The sequence below is a fragment of the Oryctolagus cuniculus genome, chromosome 10 (assembly GCF_051225735.1).
Source record: "Oryctolagus cuniculus isolate XC-2025 breed Fujian yellow rabbit chromosome 10, ASM5122573v1, whole genome shotgun sequence".
Lineage (NCBI taxonomy): Eukaryota > Metazoa > Chordata > Mammalia > Lagomorpha > Leporidae > Oryctolagus > Oryctolagus cuniculus.
In genome coordinates this window covers 106,396,675-106,413,946 of record NC_142876.1, presented here as the reverse complement: position 1 = coordinate 106,413,946, position 17,272 = coordinate 106,396,675, and the positions used below count along the sequence as shown (strand labels likewise).

The 17,272-nt window shown below is 46.6% G+C and overlaps 2 protein-coding genes across 3 annotated transcripts in view; both read left to right on the top strand.

Moving 5' to 3' along the window:
• KRABD1 (KRAB domain containing 1) overlaps window positions 1-17,272 on the top strand; it is a 35,509-nt gene that overhangs the window by 8,385 nt on the left and 9,852 nt on the right. The gene's annotated exons all lie outside the window — the stretch shown is intronic.
• On the top strand, window positions 1,173-8,490 carry ZNF662 (zinc finger protein 662). Its single transcript, XM_070049827.2, is given in 10 exon segments — window positions 1,173-1,186; window positions 3,416-3,735; window positions 4,487-4,566; window positions 6,398-6,572; window positions 6,575-6,619; window positions 6,622-6,870; window positions 6,873-7,091; window positions 7,094-7,168; window positions 7,505-7,613; window positions 7,615-8,490. Coding segments are annotated over 10 exon segments (1,356 nt in total). The 3' UTR covers window positions 7,685-8,490.

The following is a 17,272-nucleotide window of genomic DNA, read 5'->3' as shown; positions in this document are numbered from 1 at the left end:
CTACTGTGTAACTTCGTGCCGAGCAGGCTAATCCCATTTGTCAGGCATCTGTGTTCTTCATTCCTTTTTGATGTTCCAAGATTCCTTCTTTTATTATCTCCTTTCTGTTTATAGAACTTCTCTTTCCCATTGTTTTAGGGTCAGTCTGTTAGTGACAAATTCTTTTAGTATGATCTCATCCCAGAATATCTTGGTTTCCTCTTCTTTCCTGAAGGTTATTTTCAGTGAGTAGAGAATTCTGGGTTTCTAGTTCATTTCTTGCATCACTTGAGAAATTTTGTGCCACTTCTGTATTTGGGCACATCTTTGACACTGAGCTAGGCATTTGACAGCTGTGCCTTAGCCTTCCCTTCCTGCTTGTGTCGCCAGAGGAAAGGCCGTGGAGGCCGTGGGGTTCTTGTCTTCATGCAAGAAAGAATTCAGGCATGAGACAGAGAGCGGAGTAATAAGGTTTTACTGGGGATAGGGCATCCGTCAGGACAGAAGGGACACAGGGAGAGCGCCCAGTCACTTGGACTGGGGGAGAGCAAGGTGACATGGTTGAATGGAGAGAATACACCTGGGCAGGCCGGGCGGGTGGCTCAGCAGAGAGCGGACAGCTGAGCGCACAGTCTGTTTGGCCTCCCTAGGTTTTTAAGGGAGTCTCTTTACCCGCCTCCCCCTCTCCTACAGGACAAAGGATGGAGAGTCCTGGCAGAAGGGTTTGTTGGGTGAAAATTAGCAAATTCCTCGCAAATTTGCTGGCGCCTGGGCAGAGAAGGGGGGCTTCCCTTAGAGGGTCTGAGAAGGTTTTATTGCCCCATGTTATCAGGTCAGATAACCCATTGGGTGCTGAGGAGAGAATTCTCCTGGGAGCTTTCCCTGGGGGAAGGGCTGGGACCACCTGGGAGGTTATCAGGGTCTGAGCAGGACTTTGAAGTGCAAGGTGCTGGGCTTCTGCAGCTTCCACAGTGGGTGCTGGTCTTCAGCCTTTCTCACAAACACCTATAGGCTCAATTTCAGACTTCCTACCTAACAACATCAGAAACCCTGCTTCTTGCTAGCAAGCCTATAGCTTCTGCGTGGGGAGGGCTGGGCTGGCAGGGATTGCAGGGGCACAGATCTGGGCGAGGGATGGGTTTGTTTTCCCAGCAGGATGGTGAGGGGTTAAGGGCTGAGGGTGGTGGGGGCAGATGACTCTGGGCAGGTGAGCTGGCTCTCTGAATAGTGCAAGGACTTGCTGGCAGTGCGGAGGAATCTGGACTTTATTAGGTTGGCAGAGGTGCAGCAGCCAAAGCCTTTGACACAAGTGAGATGGACCGGAATCGGCCCTCCAAAGTGCACAGATTGAGACCCCAAATGAGGCAGTGGCTGGATCTATAGGGAATTCTGATGGGCGTGGGTTAGCACCCTTTATGTTTCTTGCAGAAGGTCAGTGTTATATATTAATGTTAGCCATCGCAAAACACACCGAACACCGGAGTAAGGGAAAGGGTTTATTGGGGAACACTCAACAGACTGGAGTGAAGGGGCAGTGAAGGAAAAAGAGAGAGAAAGAGAATATAAGAAAGAAACAGAGGAGAGGAGCTAGCGAGGAGAGAAGATAGAGCAGAGCAGAGAGGAGAGGAGAGCAGAGAGAGCGCAGGAGAGAGCACGTGTGCAGGAACAGACTCTTTTAAAACTTTGCCGGAGGGCGGCAGGGAAGCAGGAGCAGCGAATCCCATTAGGATGGGGGTGGAGCCTGGCTCAGGTAGCTGGGCCATGTGGCCACCTGTTAGTTTCCTAACAGAGAGAAAGGAAAGGAGATGCAGGAGCGGAGACTCCCAAGAGGTCCAGGAAAAGGGCACCTTGAGCCTGGGACTTGGGCCGCAGGTGAAGGGGGGTGTTTCGGAGCACTTCCAGGTGTGAGGGGTGCACAGGCGCAGGTAGGGTCTGTTCTGTTGAGAGCTCAGCTGCCTCCTTGGCTGGTGGTGGAGACTGGGAGGGAGGGCAGCGGAAGGGCCCCACTCAGGGGACAGTAAGTAAGAGCCGTTGAGAGTCAAGCAGGTTCTGTCTCAGGTCGGTAACTTTGGGGGGAAATTCATCTCTCTGAGCCTCAGTTCCCTCTTCTATGAAATGGACCTAATACCCTCCTTTAGGCTGTAAACAAAGTAAAATATGGAACATACTTGGCATAGGCTCAATAAACGGTAATTGTTAAGGCTGGTGACCCCTAAAGGAAGACACATCATGCAGAAAGGATGGGACCTAGAGCATGGATGGTGGTTTTTGGATATAAGGATAAAAAGAGAATACTTTTGCAGAGACTCATGAAAAAAAAATTAGAGGATGTTTGCAGAAATAAAGAGGAAAAGGCAGGATAACATTGATGGGTGGCCCTTATGTCTTTTTTTTAAACAAGTATTATTATTTTTTAAAGATTTATTTATTATTTGAAAGGCAGAGTTACAGAGAGGCAGAGGCAGAGAGAGAGAGAGTTCTTCTGTCTACTCGTTCACTCCCCAAATGGCTGCAATGGCTGGAGCTGGGCCAATCCAAAGCCAGGAGCCTGGAGCTTCTTCCTGTTCTCTCATGCAGGTGCAGGGGTCCAAGCACTTGGGCCATCTTCTGCTGCTTTCCGAGGCCATAGCAGAGAGCTAGATCGGAAGTGGAGCAGCTGGGGCTTGAACCGGCACCATATGGGATGCTGGCACTGCAGGCAGCGCCTTTACCCACTAGGCCACAGTGTCAGCCACCCCTTTAGTCTTTGTAAGCAGGGCAGACAGCAGACATCTTTGGCTGAGTGTACCCTCAGACATTTGGAAACCCAGCAGGCATGCCTGCCAGCACTGCTTGCTGCTCTCTGCCCCTTCCTCTGGGCCCGGGTCCTCGGATTGTGCTAGCGCACTTAAACACATGTTGTGTCAGGGGTCAGTAACCTTCGAGGATGTGGCTACTTTTATGAGAATGAATGGACCAGCCTGGCCCCTGGTCAGAGGACCTTTCCAGGGATGTGATGTTGGAGAATTATGGGACTGTGGCTTCCTGGGTAAGGGTCTCCCCATTGGTCTTTGCCTCTGCCCTCCAATGTTTATGTTTTAATATTCTCTGCACAGTGGTAGCTTCAGTGTCTTGGGTTCACAGTGGCCTGACTTTAATGGTTACTGGGAAGTGGGGAGTGCTAGCCACAGCTGGGGCATCGCACAAGACTTTCTGGCCCCAGGTGAGAGCTGCCTAACCCCTTACCTCTGTGCCATGGGCACAGTGAGAAGAGAGCAGATTCCTGGTGTCCTATGGAGCATCAGTTCCCCACCCTTGGGTTAGGGAATCTGGCCCAACACCCGTGTGGATGGCTGAACTGGAGAGCACTAGGAGAGAGAGAGAACAAGAAGTTCCGTTCCTCAAGGAAGGGAAGGTATTCATTTGCTGACTCAGACTGTTACTGAGTGCCTCTTAGCGCTCTGTCCACTTCTTGGCCTTTGTCGGCCTCCTGTCCCCTGGGTGGTCTCCTGACCTTTTCCTTGGACATCCTTTTCCTGTTCTCCCAAGTTATTTCCCTTTCCCCTTCTGCCCCTGAAGTCACAGGCCTGGCAGGAGCTCCGGGAGTACTTGGTGGGACACCACCCACTCACCTACCTGTCCCATTTCCTCCACCTCAAGCTGCATTTCCATTGCCCAAACCAGCCCTGATTTCCCAGTTGGAGCAGGGGGGAACACTCTGGTGCTTGGCTCCCTATGGAGCTCTGGATGGAGAGGGCCCAAGGGGCATCGCCCCAGGTGAGTGAGGACACCTGTGTCCATCATCCAAGCAGTTCCCTAGTCTCGATTCCTAAAATGTAATAGGTATGTGTTCTCTTGATCTCGTACGTAGACACCAGTGGGTTTCTCAGTGCAGAAGTGGCCTTAGTCTTTTACTATTTCTGCTTCATATTTTTTTTAAAGATTTATTTATTTTTTTGAAAGTCAGAGTTATACAGAGAAGGAGAGGAAGAGAGAGGGAGAGGGAGAGGGAGAGAGAAAGAGAGGTCTTCCATCTGCTGGTTCACTCCCCAGTTGGTCGAAATGGCCAGAGCTGTACCGACCAGAAGCCAGGAGCTAGGAGCTTCCTCTGGGTCTTCCCAGGGGGGTTCAGGGTCCCAAGGACTTGGGCCACCTTCCACTGCTTTCCCAGGTCATAGCAGAGAGCTGGATGGGAAGTGGAGCAGCTGGAACTCAAACTGGCGCCCATGTGGGAATGCCGGCACTGCAGGGGGCAGCTTTACCCACTATGCCACAGTGCCAGCCCCTCTTATTCATATTTTAAAATGAGAGAGATATTTGGAAATCTTTGGAAACTTATGGAATCACAACTTACCCATACCACTATTTTCTATCCTTTTTACTCTTATCCCCCTAAAATTTCTAGTAATCTATGTCACCAAGCTTCCCATTCAACTCATTCTCTCCATACCATTTCTATCTTTGTTCCTTTCTTGGTGGGCTCCACTTCTTCAGCTGAGCCAGGCTTATTATATCTTGACTCTGGCAGGATACCTATTTCTAAAGCCTGCTGGGATCGCCCATCTCGAGCAGGTGGAAGAGGCACTGGACCTGAAACTGCAGAGAGAGGTGAGAGGGAAATGAGCAGTTTTTTCCCAGTCATATATTTTCCTCTGTCTTCCCTTTGTAAAATGTTAAAAATCCATTTTACCATTCATAGTCCAAATAAATGATCCTCCAAAATCACTGAATTAACCAGTTAATCAGGAGGATGTATAATCCTTAGCTTCCAGGTTCCATTATGATAACTCAGTTAATTATATTAGGGTGGGTCTTCTTTTTTAGGCCCAAACAGAACAGGTGGTCCACTCACATGACTGTTATAGTCAACCAATATTTTTTTTAATTTATTTTTTATTTTTTGACAGGCAGAGTGGACAGTGAGAGAGAGAGACAGAGAGAAAGGTCTTCCTTTGCCGTTGGTTCACCCTCCAATGGCCGGCGCACTGCGGCCAGCGCACCGCGCTGATCCGATGGCAGGAGCCAGGTACTTCTCCTGGTCTCCCATGGGGTGCAGGGCCCAAGCACTTGGGCCATCCTCCACTGCACGCCCTGGCCACAGCAGAGAGCTGGCCCGGAAGAGGGGCAACCGGGACTAGAACCTGGTGTGCCGGCGCCGCAAGGTGGAGGATTAGCCTAGTGAGCCGCGGCGCCGGCCTTCAACCAATATTTTAAAATAATTTTTATTTATTTATTTTATTTATTTCAAAGGCAGAGAGAGAGAGAGCAAGAGAAAGAGCGAGTGCAAACTAGGTCCTTCTGCTGATTTAATCTGCAAATATACAATAGCCAGGGTTGGGTCAGGTTGAAGTCAGAAGTCAGGAACTCAGTCTGGGTCTTCTACATGGATGACCACAACCTAACCACTTGAGCCACCACCTGCTGCCTCCCAGAACATGTATCAGCAGGAAGCTGGAATTGGGATTGGAGCTGGAACTCAAACCCGGGCACTCTAATATGGGATGTGGGCATCCAAAGTGGTGCCTTAGCTGCTACACCAAATGCCCACCCTGGCAAATATTTTTAACACACATGCTATATTTTACTAATAATGTTAGTTGCTAGGGATCAGAAGTCCAGTAATACATGGCTCTTAGCCTGGAGGAGCCCAAAGTCTAATGGGACATTATGTATAAAAATATAATTACCGAAATCAATGTTGCTATAGTAGTATAAAAGATACTCTGGGAACAAAGAAGAGAGATTCTTGGCCTCGCTCTGCCTCAGGGAGTTTGGGGAAGCACTTCTCTGGTGGATCTGCTGATTTGAGTGGATGAGAGGACTATCCTTCCTTTGTGCTGGAAGTATGAGGAAAGTCCTTCTTGCTGCTGTTCTTTCTGTGTGACAAGCTCAGTTTCCCCAGATATACCAGAAACGATTTTGTTATTTCTAATTACATCCCCTGCCCTGAGTCCTGGCCCATTCTTCACATGTTAGAAACTGGACTCAGCTACATAAAAAGAGTTCAACTTGCTCGATTCAATCCAGCTGTTTTGAGAGAGCTTACTCTGTGCTTGGTTAGCACTGAGCATCACAGTCCCTGGTGACTCTGTCTAGTTCCTGCCTTTTGTTTCTAGTTGCTTTCTGCAAGTTGCTATTTTCAGATATGACAGTGCTCCTGAGAAACAGTGGATAGCACGTGGAAAGAAATGGGCATATTAATGCCACTTGACGACCTTCCTTGCTGTGGCATGAGTAATAATGACATTTGAAGCTCTGATTTCTTCTTTCAGAGGGTGTGTTAAAGAGTGAGAAAGATGGGAGAGGGAGTAGGAGGTGGGATGGTTTGGGAGTGGGAGGGCAGGTATGGGGGGGAAGAACCACTACAATCCAAAAGTTGTACTTATGAAATTTATATCTATCAAATACAAGCTTTATATAAAAAATAAAAAAGTAAAAGAATGAAAAAGAAGACTTTATTTTGAAGGAGGAAATTTTTGAGAAGGCATAGGATCTCATGGTGCTATCAAGTGCGCCATGGTGGTACAGCTCCCAGAAATTCTGGTTTGGCAAAATCTATGAAAAGAAGAAAAGCCGCTTAGGGAGGTGGCATGGCTACCCCAATGGGGGCAGTGTGGAGAAGTGACCGTCAAGGATGACATGATCTCAAAAGAAAAGAGTTCAGAGATGTTAACAGCCATCTTCATGTACATCAGAAAATTCTCAGTGAGCAGGTATTCTGTGTATCTGAAGAGTGTGGCAAGTGTTTTGCTAGAAATGAAGATGTGAACCAACATCAGAGGACTCATAACGGAGAGAAGGTCTATGAATGTAAGGAGTGTGGGAAGGCTTTTGGTTTCGGATCCCATTGCTTTGCACATCAGAGAATTCACAATGGAGTGAAGCCCTACAAATATCAGGAATGTGCCAAAGCCTTTGGAAGTCAAACCTGATTCAGCACCAGAGAATTCACACTGGAGAGAAACCCTTTGCATGCAAGGAATGTGGGAAGGGCTTTAGTCAGAACACAAGCCTTATACAATATCAACGAATCCACACTGGGGGGAAGCCATACACACATAAGGAATGTGGGAAAAGCTTTACTTGAAATCCAGCCTTTCTTCAACATCAGAGAATCCATACTAGGGAGAAACCAGTATGTAGAACTCAGATCTTGATCAGCACCAGAGGGTTCACACTGGGGAGAAGTCTCATGAGTGTGAGAAAAGCTTCATTTCTCTTTTTTTTTTTTTTTTTTTGACAGGCAGAGTGGACAGTGAGAGAGACAGAGAGAAAGGTCTCCCTTTTCTGTTGGTTCACCCCCAGTGGCCGCTGTGGCCAGCGTACTGCACTGATCCGAAGCCAGGAGTCAGGTGCTTCTCCTGGTCTCCCATGTGGATGCAGGGCCCAGGGACTTGGGCCATCCTCCACTGCACTCCCGGGCCACAGCAGAGAGCTGGACAGGAAGAGGAGCGACCAGGACAGAATCTGGCGCCCTGACCAGGACTAGAACCCGGTGTGCTGGTGCCGCAGGCGGAGGATTAGCCTATTGAGCCGTGGCGCCGGCCGAAAAGCTTCATTTCTAAGGCTCACCCTATCTGACACCAAAGAATCCATTCCGGGGAAAGACCCTATAAATGTATTGGCTGTGGGAAGGCCTTCAGTCAGAACTCTCTGAATTAAGCACCAGAGGCGCTATGCTCGAGAGAATTCCTATAATTGTCAGACCTCTCATCTTGAACATTAGAGAATGCATGGTGGTGATATTTATTTATAATTCTTCTCACTGGAACTTCAGAGACAAAATAAGATGACCTTCCACAGTTTGCTGTTACCCAACAGATACCATTCACTCTAGCAAGACTGATTCCCCTCTTCTACCATGTTGATACTAAGCACAATTTAATTGGGCATCTATCCTATATTGGGTAATATGTTAACCACTGTGCATACATTCTTAATTTTTATAACAAACCTCTTTCCACCCATTTTACAAATAAGAAATCTGAGATTGAAAGACATTATAAAACTCGTTAATTGTCATTCATTTTGTCAGCTTTGAATTGAGATTAGAGCCAGCCCTTTTTGATTTCAGTATCTACTTTTTTTTTTGTAAAGATTTATTTATTTATTTGAAAGTCAGAGTTACAGAGAGAGAAGGAGAGGCAGAGAGAGAGAGAGAAAGGTCTTTCATCTGCTGGTTCACTCCCCAACTGGCTGCAATGGCCGGAACTGCACTGATCCAAAGCCAGGAGCCAGGAGCCAGGAGCCAGGAGCTTATTCTGGGTCTCCAACATGGGTGCAGGGGCCCAAGGACTTGGGCCATCTTCTACTGCTTTCCCAGGCCATAGCAGAGAGCTGGATCGGAAGTGGAGCAGCCAGGACTTGAACCGGTGCCAATATGGGATGCTGGCACTGCAGGCGGTGGTTTTACCCACTACGCCACAGCACTGGCCCCTGGTATCGACTCTTTACTTGAATGTACACCTTTATGCCTCTACCATTCCATCATCTGAGACCCAGCTCCTTCAACCAAGCAGACCTCTTGTCCTTTTTAACTTGTAATCAGTGCCACCCAAGTTCTTTTTTAATTGTTTGCTGTCATATTTTTCTAACAGTCTTACGGTCTTGACTCCAGCTAAATGGCTATTAGGGACCAATACTGCATTTCTTTTTAAGATTTTGAAATTTACTTATTTTTTGACTAAGCAGAACATGTTCATGATAAAAGAAAACTTAGTTCAAAGGCTATTCAGTGAAAAATTAGTTTCCTTGTCTCTGCTGTCTCCAGAGGCAGTCACTGTTGTGGTTATGATCTTTCTGGAGATCTTCTATGTTTATTAATCGGCTTTTCCTAAGTCTACCTCACTGAAACCTTATCTGATGCGGGTGACATTGCAGTTACATTGTCCACTCTAGGGCCCTCCCTTCCTCAAAAGTTGTGGCCCTCCATCAGGTTCAGAGTAACTTAGGGAAAACAGCAGAGGACAGTCCATGTTGTTCACTAGTGGCAGACCTGCTTGCTTTGTGTTATGAAACAACATTCTCTGCTGGCGCCATGGCTCACTTGGCAAATCCTCCGCCTGCGGCACCAGCACACCAGGTTCTAGTCCCGGTCGGGGCGCTGGGTTCTGTCCCGGTTGCTCCTCTTCCTGTCCAGCTCTCTGCTGTGGCCCAGGAGTGCAGTGGAGGATGGCCCAAGTCCTTGGGCCCTGGACCCGCATGGGAGACCGGGAGAAGCACCTGGCTCCTGGCTTTGGATCCGTGCCATGCGCCGGCCGCAGCGGCCATTGGAGGGTGAACCAATGGAAAAAGGAAGACCTTTATCTCTATCTCTCTTCTCTCACTGTCCACTCTGCCTGTCAAAAACAAACAAACAAACGAAAAACAACCAACATTCTCAGGTTGGAATATCTAAACCTAGCTGGTCTAGGATCAGAGATAAAGGCTAGGAACAAGCAAGTAAGGAAGGAAGGTAAAGAGTTAAGTAAGGAATCCTAAAATCAACTATTTAAATCAGTAATATGTAAATGAGTAGCTTTTTAAAGAAGATGCAAGCAGTTAATATGAACTTCGAAGACATACGAGATACTGAAGGTTTACAGAATAATGCTGGCCAAAACAGCTCTGCAGCACCCATTCCAGACTTTACTGTTGGAGTCTTTTTCCTCACAGATAGTACAGTTTGCCTCACAAGCATTTAGGTATCTCACTTTATAAGCTCCTGGCCAGTTAATAGAATTGTTAACTAAAGAGCAAAGGAGAGAAGCCAGGCACCTGCTTATAACAAACTTCTGCTTCTTGAAAATCATCAACACTAGTAACTTTAGAGTTCATGATTCCTGAAACCTAAGGAGGACTTGGCCCATCGTAAGTCCAGCTGGAGTGCCTTAGTCCATTGTCTGTTGATATAACAATATCTGAGACTGGGTGATTTATTATAAAGGAACAAGGTTTGTTTTGATTTATGGTCCTAGAAGTCCAAGAGTGTGACTCTGTCATCTGCATCGTTTCTGGAGAGCCAGAGGCCCTCTTGCCTGGCAGGAAAGAAGAGGGGGTGCATGCAGAAGGAGCATGTGTGCAAGAGAAAGCCCTGGAAACCGATTACTAACCCACCCTCAAGGGAGTTATACTCCTTCCTGATCCACTCACCTCTTAAAGCTTCCACCACCTCTCAGTGTGGTTTCCGTGGCAGATCAACATGGGTTTTGGTGGGAACAAACCATAGCATAGGATAACATCTAATTAGCAGTATAATTTTTTGTGGTGTACTGCAGGGAACCAGGAAATAGAAATGACTGTTGTCAGCAGGTGTTGTAAAAGTTGTTTATTAAGCAAATACTGGGCACCTGCTTTAGTGTAAAGCTTGTGTCAGGTGCTGAGTCAACAAGTCAGAACTGCTTCTTGCCTTCCAGAAACATTTGGCGAGTGGGAGAGACCAACCAAAGCAACAAGAAGTAAAAAATTATTAAAAATTGCCGGGTGCTATGGGGGGAATGAGGGTACTGAGAGAGAATGATGGGAAGGAGGCCGATTCTGAGAAGACACAGTAAAGCTGAGACTTGAAATATGAGAAAGCCGTTTGTTTCAAGAGTGGAAAGAAGAGCAGGCAGAGGGAATGGCTATGCAGAATCACGGATGTATGAAGAGCTTGCCACATCCAAGAAACCAAAAGGCTTTGGCTGTGGCATAATAATCAGGGATGTGTGTAGCACAAGTTAGGTTTGGGGAGAGAGGTGGGTCAGATCATTCACTTCTCCTAAGTGAAGAGAAATCTTTGAAGGGCATTCAATGGTGGAGTGACTCATACTTTGAGATGATCACTCTTGACTGCTAAATAGCAAATTGTCAGTAGGGGGATAAGAGTAGAAGGAGAGATCATGTTGGAGACAGTGGTAACTATTCAAATTGGGGATGTTGGTGGCCTGCAGAGGCTGGAGAAAATGGAGATGGAGCAAAGTAGGTGGGTTTAAGATATTTTGGGGAAAAAAAATCAGTGACTACTAATGGATGGGAGGAATTGAGGCTAGCCTTCTGATTTCTAGCTTGAGCAGCTGTATGAACAGTGATCCCCGTGACTGGAAGGAATCATGCTGCAGGGGGAGGACGCTTGGGAAGGAAGAAATCTAGAACTGTATTAAACTGACACTTTGGAAGTATGTATGATAAGTGCAAGTGAAGAATTCACATTGGCAATTGTATACAATGGGCTGGAGCTCTGGGTCAGCCATGGCTGGAATTGCCCACTGAAGTTATTGAATAACAGAGGATATAAAGTCATGGAAAGGAAGGAAGGAATGAGATCCTCTAGAGCTGCACTTTCCAGTATAGGAGTCACTAGCCGGCCAACGCCGCGGCTCAACAGGATAATCCTCCGCCTAGCGGCACCGGCACACCGGGTTCTAGTCCCGGTCGGGGCGCCGAATTCTGTCCCAGTTGCTCCTCTTCCAGGCCAGCTCTCTGCTATGGCCAGGGAGTGCAGTGGAGGATGGCCCAAGTGCTTGGGCCCTGCACCCCATGGGAGACCAGGAGGAAGCACCTGGCTCCTGCCTTCGGATCAGCGCAGTGCGCCAGCCACGGCGGCCAATGGAGGGTGAACCAACGGCAAAGGAAGACCTTTCTCTCTGTCTCTCTCTCTCACTGTCCACTCTGCCTGTCAAAAAAAAAAAAAAAAAAAAAAAAAGAGTCACTAGCCACACATTGCAACTTCAATTACAAATTTAGTTCCATTGTCATGCTGGCAACATTTCAGCACTCAGTCTCCATAGTGGTAGTTAGGGAGTTTACTGCATAGTGTAGGTGCAGAATATTTTCATCATTGTGAAAAGTTCTACTGGACATTGCTTCCCCATAGAGAGTGTAGCAAGATATGCAGACCAAGTTCGAATTTAATTGTGTGCTGCCATCTTTTTCTAATATTCTCGTGTCTCATGAGAGGTGCCAGCAAGGGATACTGAGAAAGATTAGCTAGTGGGGTTGGCAGTGAACACATGCAGGTACCAGCTGAAATAGGGATGAATCAGGCTTGAATCAGGACTGCAAGAAGCTGATCATTAAAACCCCAAAGTATTTATAAGCTCCTGCAGTGAGGATGATGCATATGCTGACTGAGATCAGAATCTTAAAATGGAGAGTGATAATGAATAGTAATAAAAGCCCCCAGAAATGGAACCATGAAGAGAAGGAACCTACAGAGGAACATCATGGGAGGTGATCAACCCTAGGAACAAAGAAAAAAAGATGTAGCCAGGGTGGTAGAGTGACAAGAATTTTTGAAATAGTGTAATGAGAATCATGAAAACATGGCAGAAGACTGGTGTATCAGAAGGATTAGGAAATGACGTGAAATGGATGGCCTCTACCAAAGGAATCCTAACTGGCCTTTTCCTTACTAAAGGAGCTTGGATGCCCCGACCACATATTAGATTCCATAATCTGTAATGAAGAAATTGTAACATGGAAGACCTTCCAACTTTCCAAATATCTCAGAGGCAGAAAAGGAAAAAAATTAAAACTCAGTTCTCAAGTTTTGGATATATATAAAAGGTAGAGAGAATGAGATATTTTCCTATAAGTTGCAACCAACAGCATATTAAAGAATTGCTTATGGTGAAATGTTGCCTTTGAAGTTGTATACAATAGGATTAAGGAGTGAGAAAGTATGGAAATAGTATGTAGGTCATGTACTGAAAAGTAGCTGGACTACCCAGAATTTCTTAGGAGGAATTCATAATTAAATTTCTGCTGTGTTGTATCCTGGAGCCAGCTACAGAGCTGCCTGTTTGAGAAGCAATGCACTGGCGATTAGTGTCTGCAATTCTGAGCATCTGTCTGTTGGCTTTCAGGTAGGGCTCTGTAATGACTGTCTTTATTTGGTTTCCAGCAGCTACTCCCCGGGCATCCTTTCTCAGCTGTGTGGTTTGGCTGCATGCTCAAGTTCATGCGTGCCAATCAGCTTATCTCATTCCCTTGGCCAGAACAGAGCCACTGTGATAGGAGGGGAGGAGTCTCCTGGAAGAGAAGGACTTCGCTTTGAAAGCTAACAAAAGAGATATTCTCTGATCTCCTCTGTATGGAATGCAGGAAAGTGTGAGGCATGGAACTATAGTAATTAATTTTTCTATTAAATGGGAAGATTCTGGGCTTCCTGATACTACCGTGTGGAACTGAGAATGAGGCAGATACCAAAGAAGACCATGATAAGATGAAGAAGTCCTTGGTGATACTTGAACCTTTAGACCAAGGCTTACCCAAAGCAGACCTACCTCTGAACTCTGAACCTCTGAGCCAATAAAACATCTTTGGTTAAAGTTGTTAGATTTGGGGCTGCCTGTGGCATACTGGATAAAGCTGCTGCCTACAGTGCCTGCATCCTATATGGGTGCCGGTTCAAATCCTGGCCGCTTCACTTCCGATCCAGCTCTCTGCTATGGCCTGGGAAAGCAGAAGAAGATGGCCCAAGACCTTGGGCCCCTGCACCCCTGTGGAAGACCTGGAAGAGGCTCCTGGTTTTGGATTGGCACAGCTCTGGCCATTGTGGCCAAATGGGGAGTGAACCAGCAGATGGAAGACTTCTGTCTCTCTCTGCCTCTCCTTTATCTGTGTAACTCTGACTTTCAAATAAATGAATAAATCTTTTTTAAAAAAAAAACTTGTAAGATTTGAGGGTTTGTGTCATTTGCAACTTAGCCTTATACGGGCTTGAACTTGAAACCATTGTTTTCTCATAGTGCAACTTAATGTCACATCTTTGTCTTGCTTGATGGTTACATAAGTTTTTCATTTGATCTCATTCTGAGTGCTTGGAGTCTGTAAACAGGTGGCTTTCAGGCCCTAAAGTAGATTTCATGCCACCTGGTATTTTAAGACATCCTTCCTAACTTGATGAAAACATTCTCCTACTTCAGAATTCTCTAGTGGGCAATTTCCCTCCTCTCTGGGGTAAATTCTTGACTCCCTTCTCGATCCATGTGAATTTTTTCCCCACATAGCCTACATTTTAAGTCAGATTGTTTGGAATAACAAAGTGTTCAATTCCAATCTGCTAGAGACTTGTTTTTTATTGACCAATATTCCGATACTCGTTGAATGGACAGAGTCCAGACGTAGAGAAAAATTCTGTGAGGCTGCAAGTCATCTCAGTAATTGAGATGTAAGTTATTTTTTTAAAAGATTTATTTTATTTATTTGAAAGAGTTACAGAGAGAGGTAGAGACACACAGAGAGAGGTCTTCTATCTGCTGGTTTACTCCCGCAGAGGCTGGAGCTGCACTGATCCAAAGCCAGGAGCCAGGAGCTTCCTCCGGGTCTCCCACGTGGGTGCAGGGGCCCAAGGTCTTGGGTCATCTTCTACTGCTTTCCCAGGCCACAGCAGAGAGCTGGATCGGAAGAGGAGCAGCCAGGACTAGAACTGGCACCCATATGGGATGCTGGCGCTCCAGGCCAGGGCTTTAACCCACTGCGCCACAGCGCTGGCCCCGAGATGTAAGTTATTTAATAGAATAAAAAGTGACTTCCTTACTTTAGCAACAATGTGAAAAGAGATATAACTGGCTTTGGTAATTTTTTCTTCATCCCTCCTCTTCCTTCTTCTGCAGGGAAAGGATAAGAGATAAAAGTGTTGGGGTTAAGCAAGTATATTTTTATTTCTTTTTTAAAAAATTTATTTATTTACTTGAAAGTCAGAGTTACACAGACAGAGAAGAAGAGGCAGGGAGAGAGAGGTCTTCCATCTGCTGGTTCACTCCCCAGTTGGCCGCAATGGCCAGAGCTGCGCCAGTCTGAAGCCAGGAGCCAGGAGCCAGGAGCCAGGAGCTTATTCTGGGTCTCCAACATGGGTGCAGGGGCCCAAGGACTTCGACCATCTTCTACTGCTTTCCCAGGCCATAGCAGAAAGCTGGATCGGAAGTGGAGCAGCCGGGACTCGAACTGGCGCCCATATGGGATGCTGGCACTGCAGGCGGTGTCTTAACCTGCTGCGCCACAGCGCCAGCCCTAGCAAGTGTATTTTTCAGCCCCTAACCTCATTCCAGCCTGCCTACTCCAAGCAGGACTAAAGTATGTTTTGCATGAGGGGTCTTGAGACAAATTGCTTCTTGATTTCCACCATATTGTATCCACTAAATTTGGTAAAATTATTTATTTAAGTGATATAAAAAATAGAAATTTTCATGATGTTTAAATGAAAAAGAAATGAGAAAGAGTTGATGTGTGAGAAGAAATCAAAGTATATACGTCAGCCAGTCACCTGGTGGCTCAGGTAGTGTCATGCACTCTCTCCATTTCCATTGGAGTGAGTTTCCTGTCCAGTTCGAGATCCATCTGCTCCACTTCCGATCCAGCTCTCTGCTACGGCTTAGGAAAGCAGAAGATGGCCCAACTCTGTGGGCACCTGCACCCGCGAGGGAGACCCAGAAGAAGCTCCTGGATCTTGGCTTCGGATCAGCGTAGCTCCAGCCATTGCAGCCAACTGGAGAGTGAACCAGCGGATGGAAGACACCCCCTCCCCCGCCTCTCCTCTCTCTGTGTAACTCTGACTTTAAAATAAATAAATAAATCTTAAAAAAAAAGTCTGTGATGGGGCAACAAAAAAAGGAAGGGAGCAATAATATATGCTGGATACTGATGGCCCATAAACATTTTTAAAACTGAACTGGTATATATGGAGTGAAAATATTCTAAAAAAGTCACAAGACATATCTGAAGGAAGCCTAAATGATGATGGAAATCTAGAAACGGGAAATCAACTCAAAGCTTCTGTGTATGGAGCCTTGGTGCCTACGGAACTTGCAGAGGGATGGGGGCTCTTGTCCTGGAAAGTGGGAGTCGCCCTGAAGGACTAGACTCAGTTCATGGCACTCACTGTCCATTTCTTTCCCGCCTTCTTTCTGCTCAGCCCACAGAAAGTGGCTTCTGCTTCCATCAGGCTCTCTGAGATGACCTTAGTAGCAGCAACTGGTTTGTTTGAGTTAATGCTCTCCACAGTGTATATCCCCGTTGAAAACGTATCCTCTCTGAAAATGCCCTCTTCTCTCCCAGGATACCACTTTCTCCCGATGTCCCTGACTTGTTGGTTCCTGTCTCTTTTGTTTCCTCCATTCTGTCCACCCTTTAAAGATAAGACTTTGAGATAAGTCCCCTTGGAACCCAGTCTGTTTTTTAAATTTAATTTTTTAAAGATTTATTTTTATTTATTTGAAAGGCAGAGTTATAGAGAGAGAAGAAGAGACAAAGGCGGGAGGGAGAGGGAGAGAGAGAGAATCTTCCATCTACTGATTCACTCCTCAGATGGTCACAACAGCCAGGACTGAGCCAGGCTGTAACCAGGAGCCAGGAACTTCTGGGTCTCCCACATGGCTGGTAGGCCATTAGCAGGGAGTTGGATCGAAGTGGACCAGCTGAGACACAAATCGGCGCCCATATGGGATGCCAGTGTTGCAGGTGGCAGCTTTATTGGCTACACTCATAAGTCAATCCAGGTCTCCCAGGTAGATGGCAGAAACCCAACTACTTGGGCCGTCACTGCTGCCTCTCAGGGTATGCATTAGCAGGCAGCTGGAATCAAGAGTAGAGCTGGGACTTGCACCAGGCAGACTGGTATGGGATGCACATGGGATGCGGGCTTCCCAGGTAGCATCCTAACTATTGTGCCAAATGCCTGCCCTGACTGCAGCAATTCAACAGAAGTCATAGTTGTCCAAGGTGTGATTCATTGATTAACATTCCAAGCAGTACATTTCACATGACCAGAAAACATCACCAGTCACATTTTCCTGCATATTCTGGGTAAGACTTGTATTTGTAGTCATTGGAACCTTGAGGGAATCATTAGAAGCCAGCATTCATGGGTGGCATGATGCTGTAGTATCACATGTAACCAGCGTTAAATAAATGGTATTAGGGAACTGAAGAGGCAAGATCTGTATTTCAACACAGCAGTGTTTGATGGCTTCCGGGGCATTTGAGGGAAAAGACGGGACCATGAGGTGGCAGTATTGCACAGCAAGCCTTATTAGGCACAGGATTGCATGAGGGGGAGTTTGTTACAGAAGGATTTTCCAAAGGCTGTGAGGCTGCCACGTAGAAGGGGAAGAGGGTAGGAGAAGTCCTAGGAGAGAGAGAAATTGGAGAGGGGACTTAACATTCCTGGGAAGCGTGACCCAGCAGCAAGTGAGGAATCTGGATCAGAGCACTTTGAAGGGTGGCAGCAGTTCTTAAAGGCCTTTTACAGTCACAGGATTTGTCTTACCCATGGCCAGACGTCAGATGTAGTTTCATGGGTTATTCACCGTTTAGCCAAGCTAACGACAGGAACTTTAGATACAGTAATATTCAC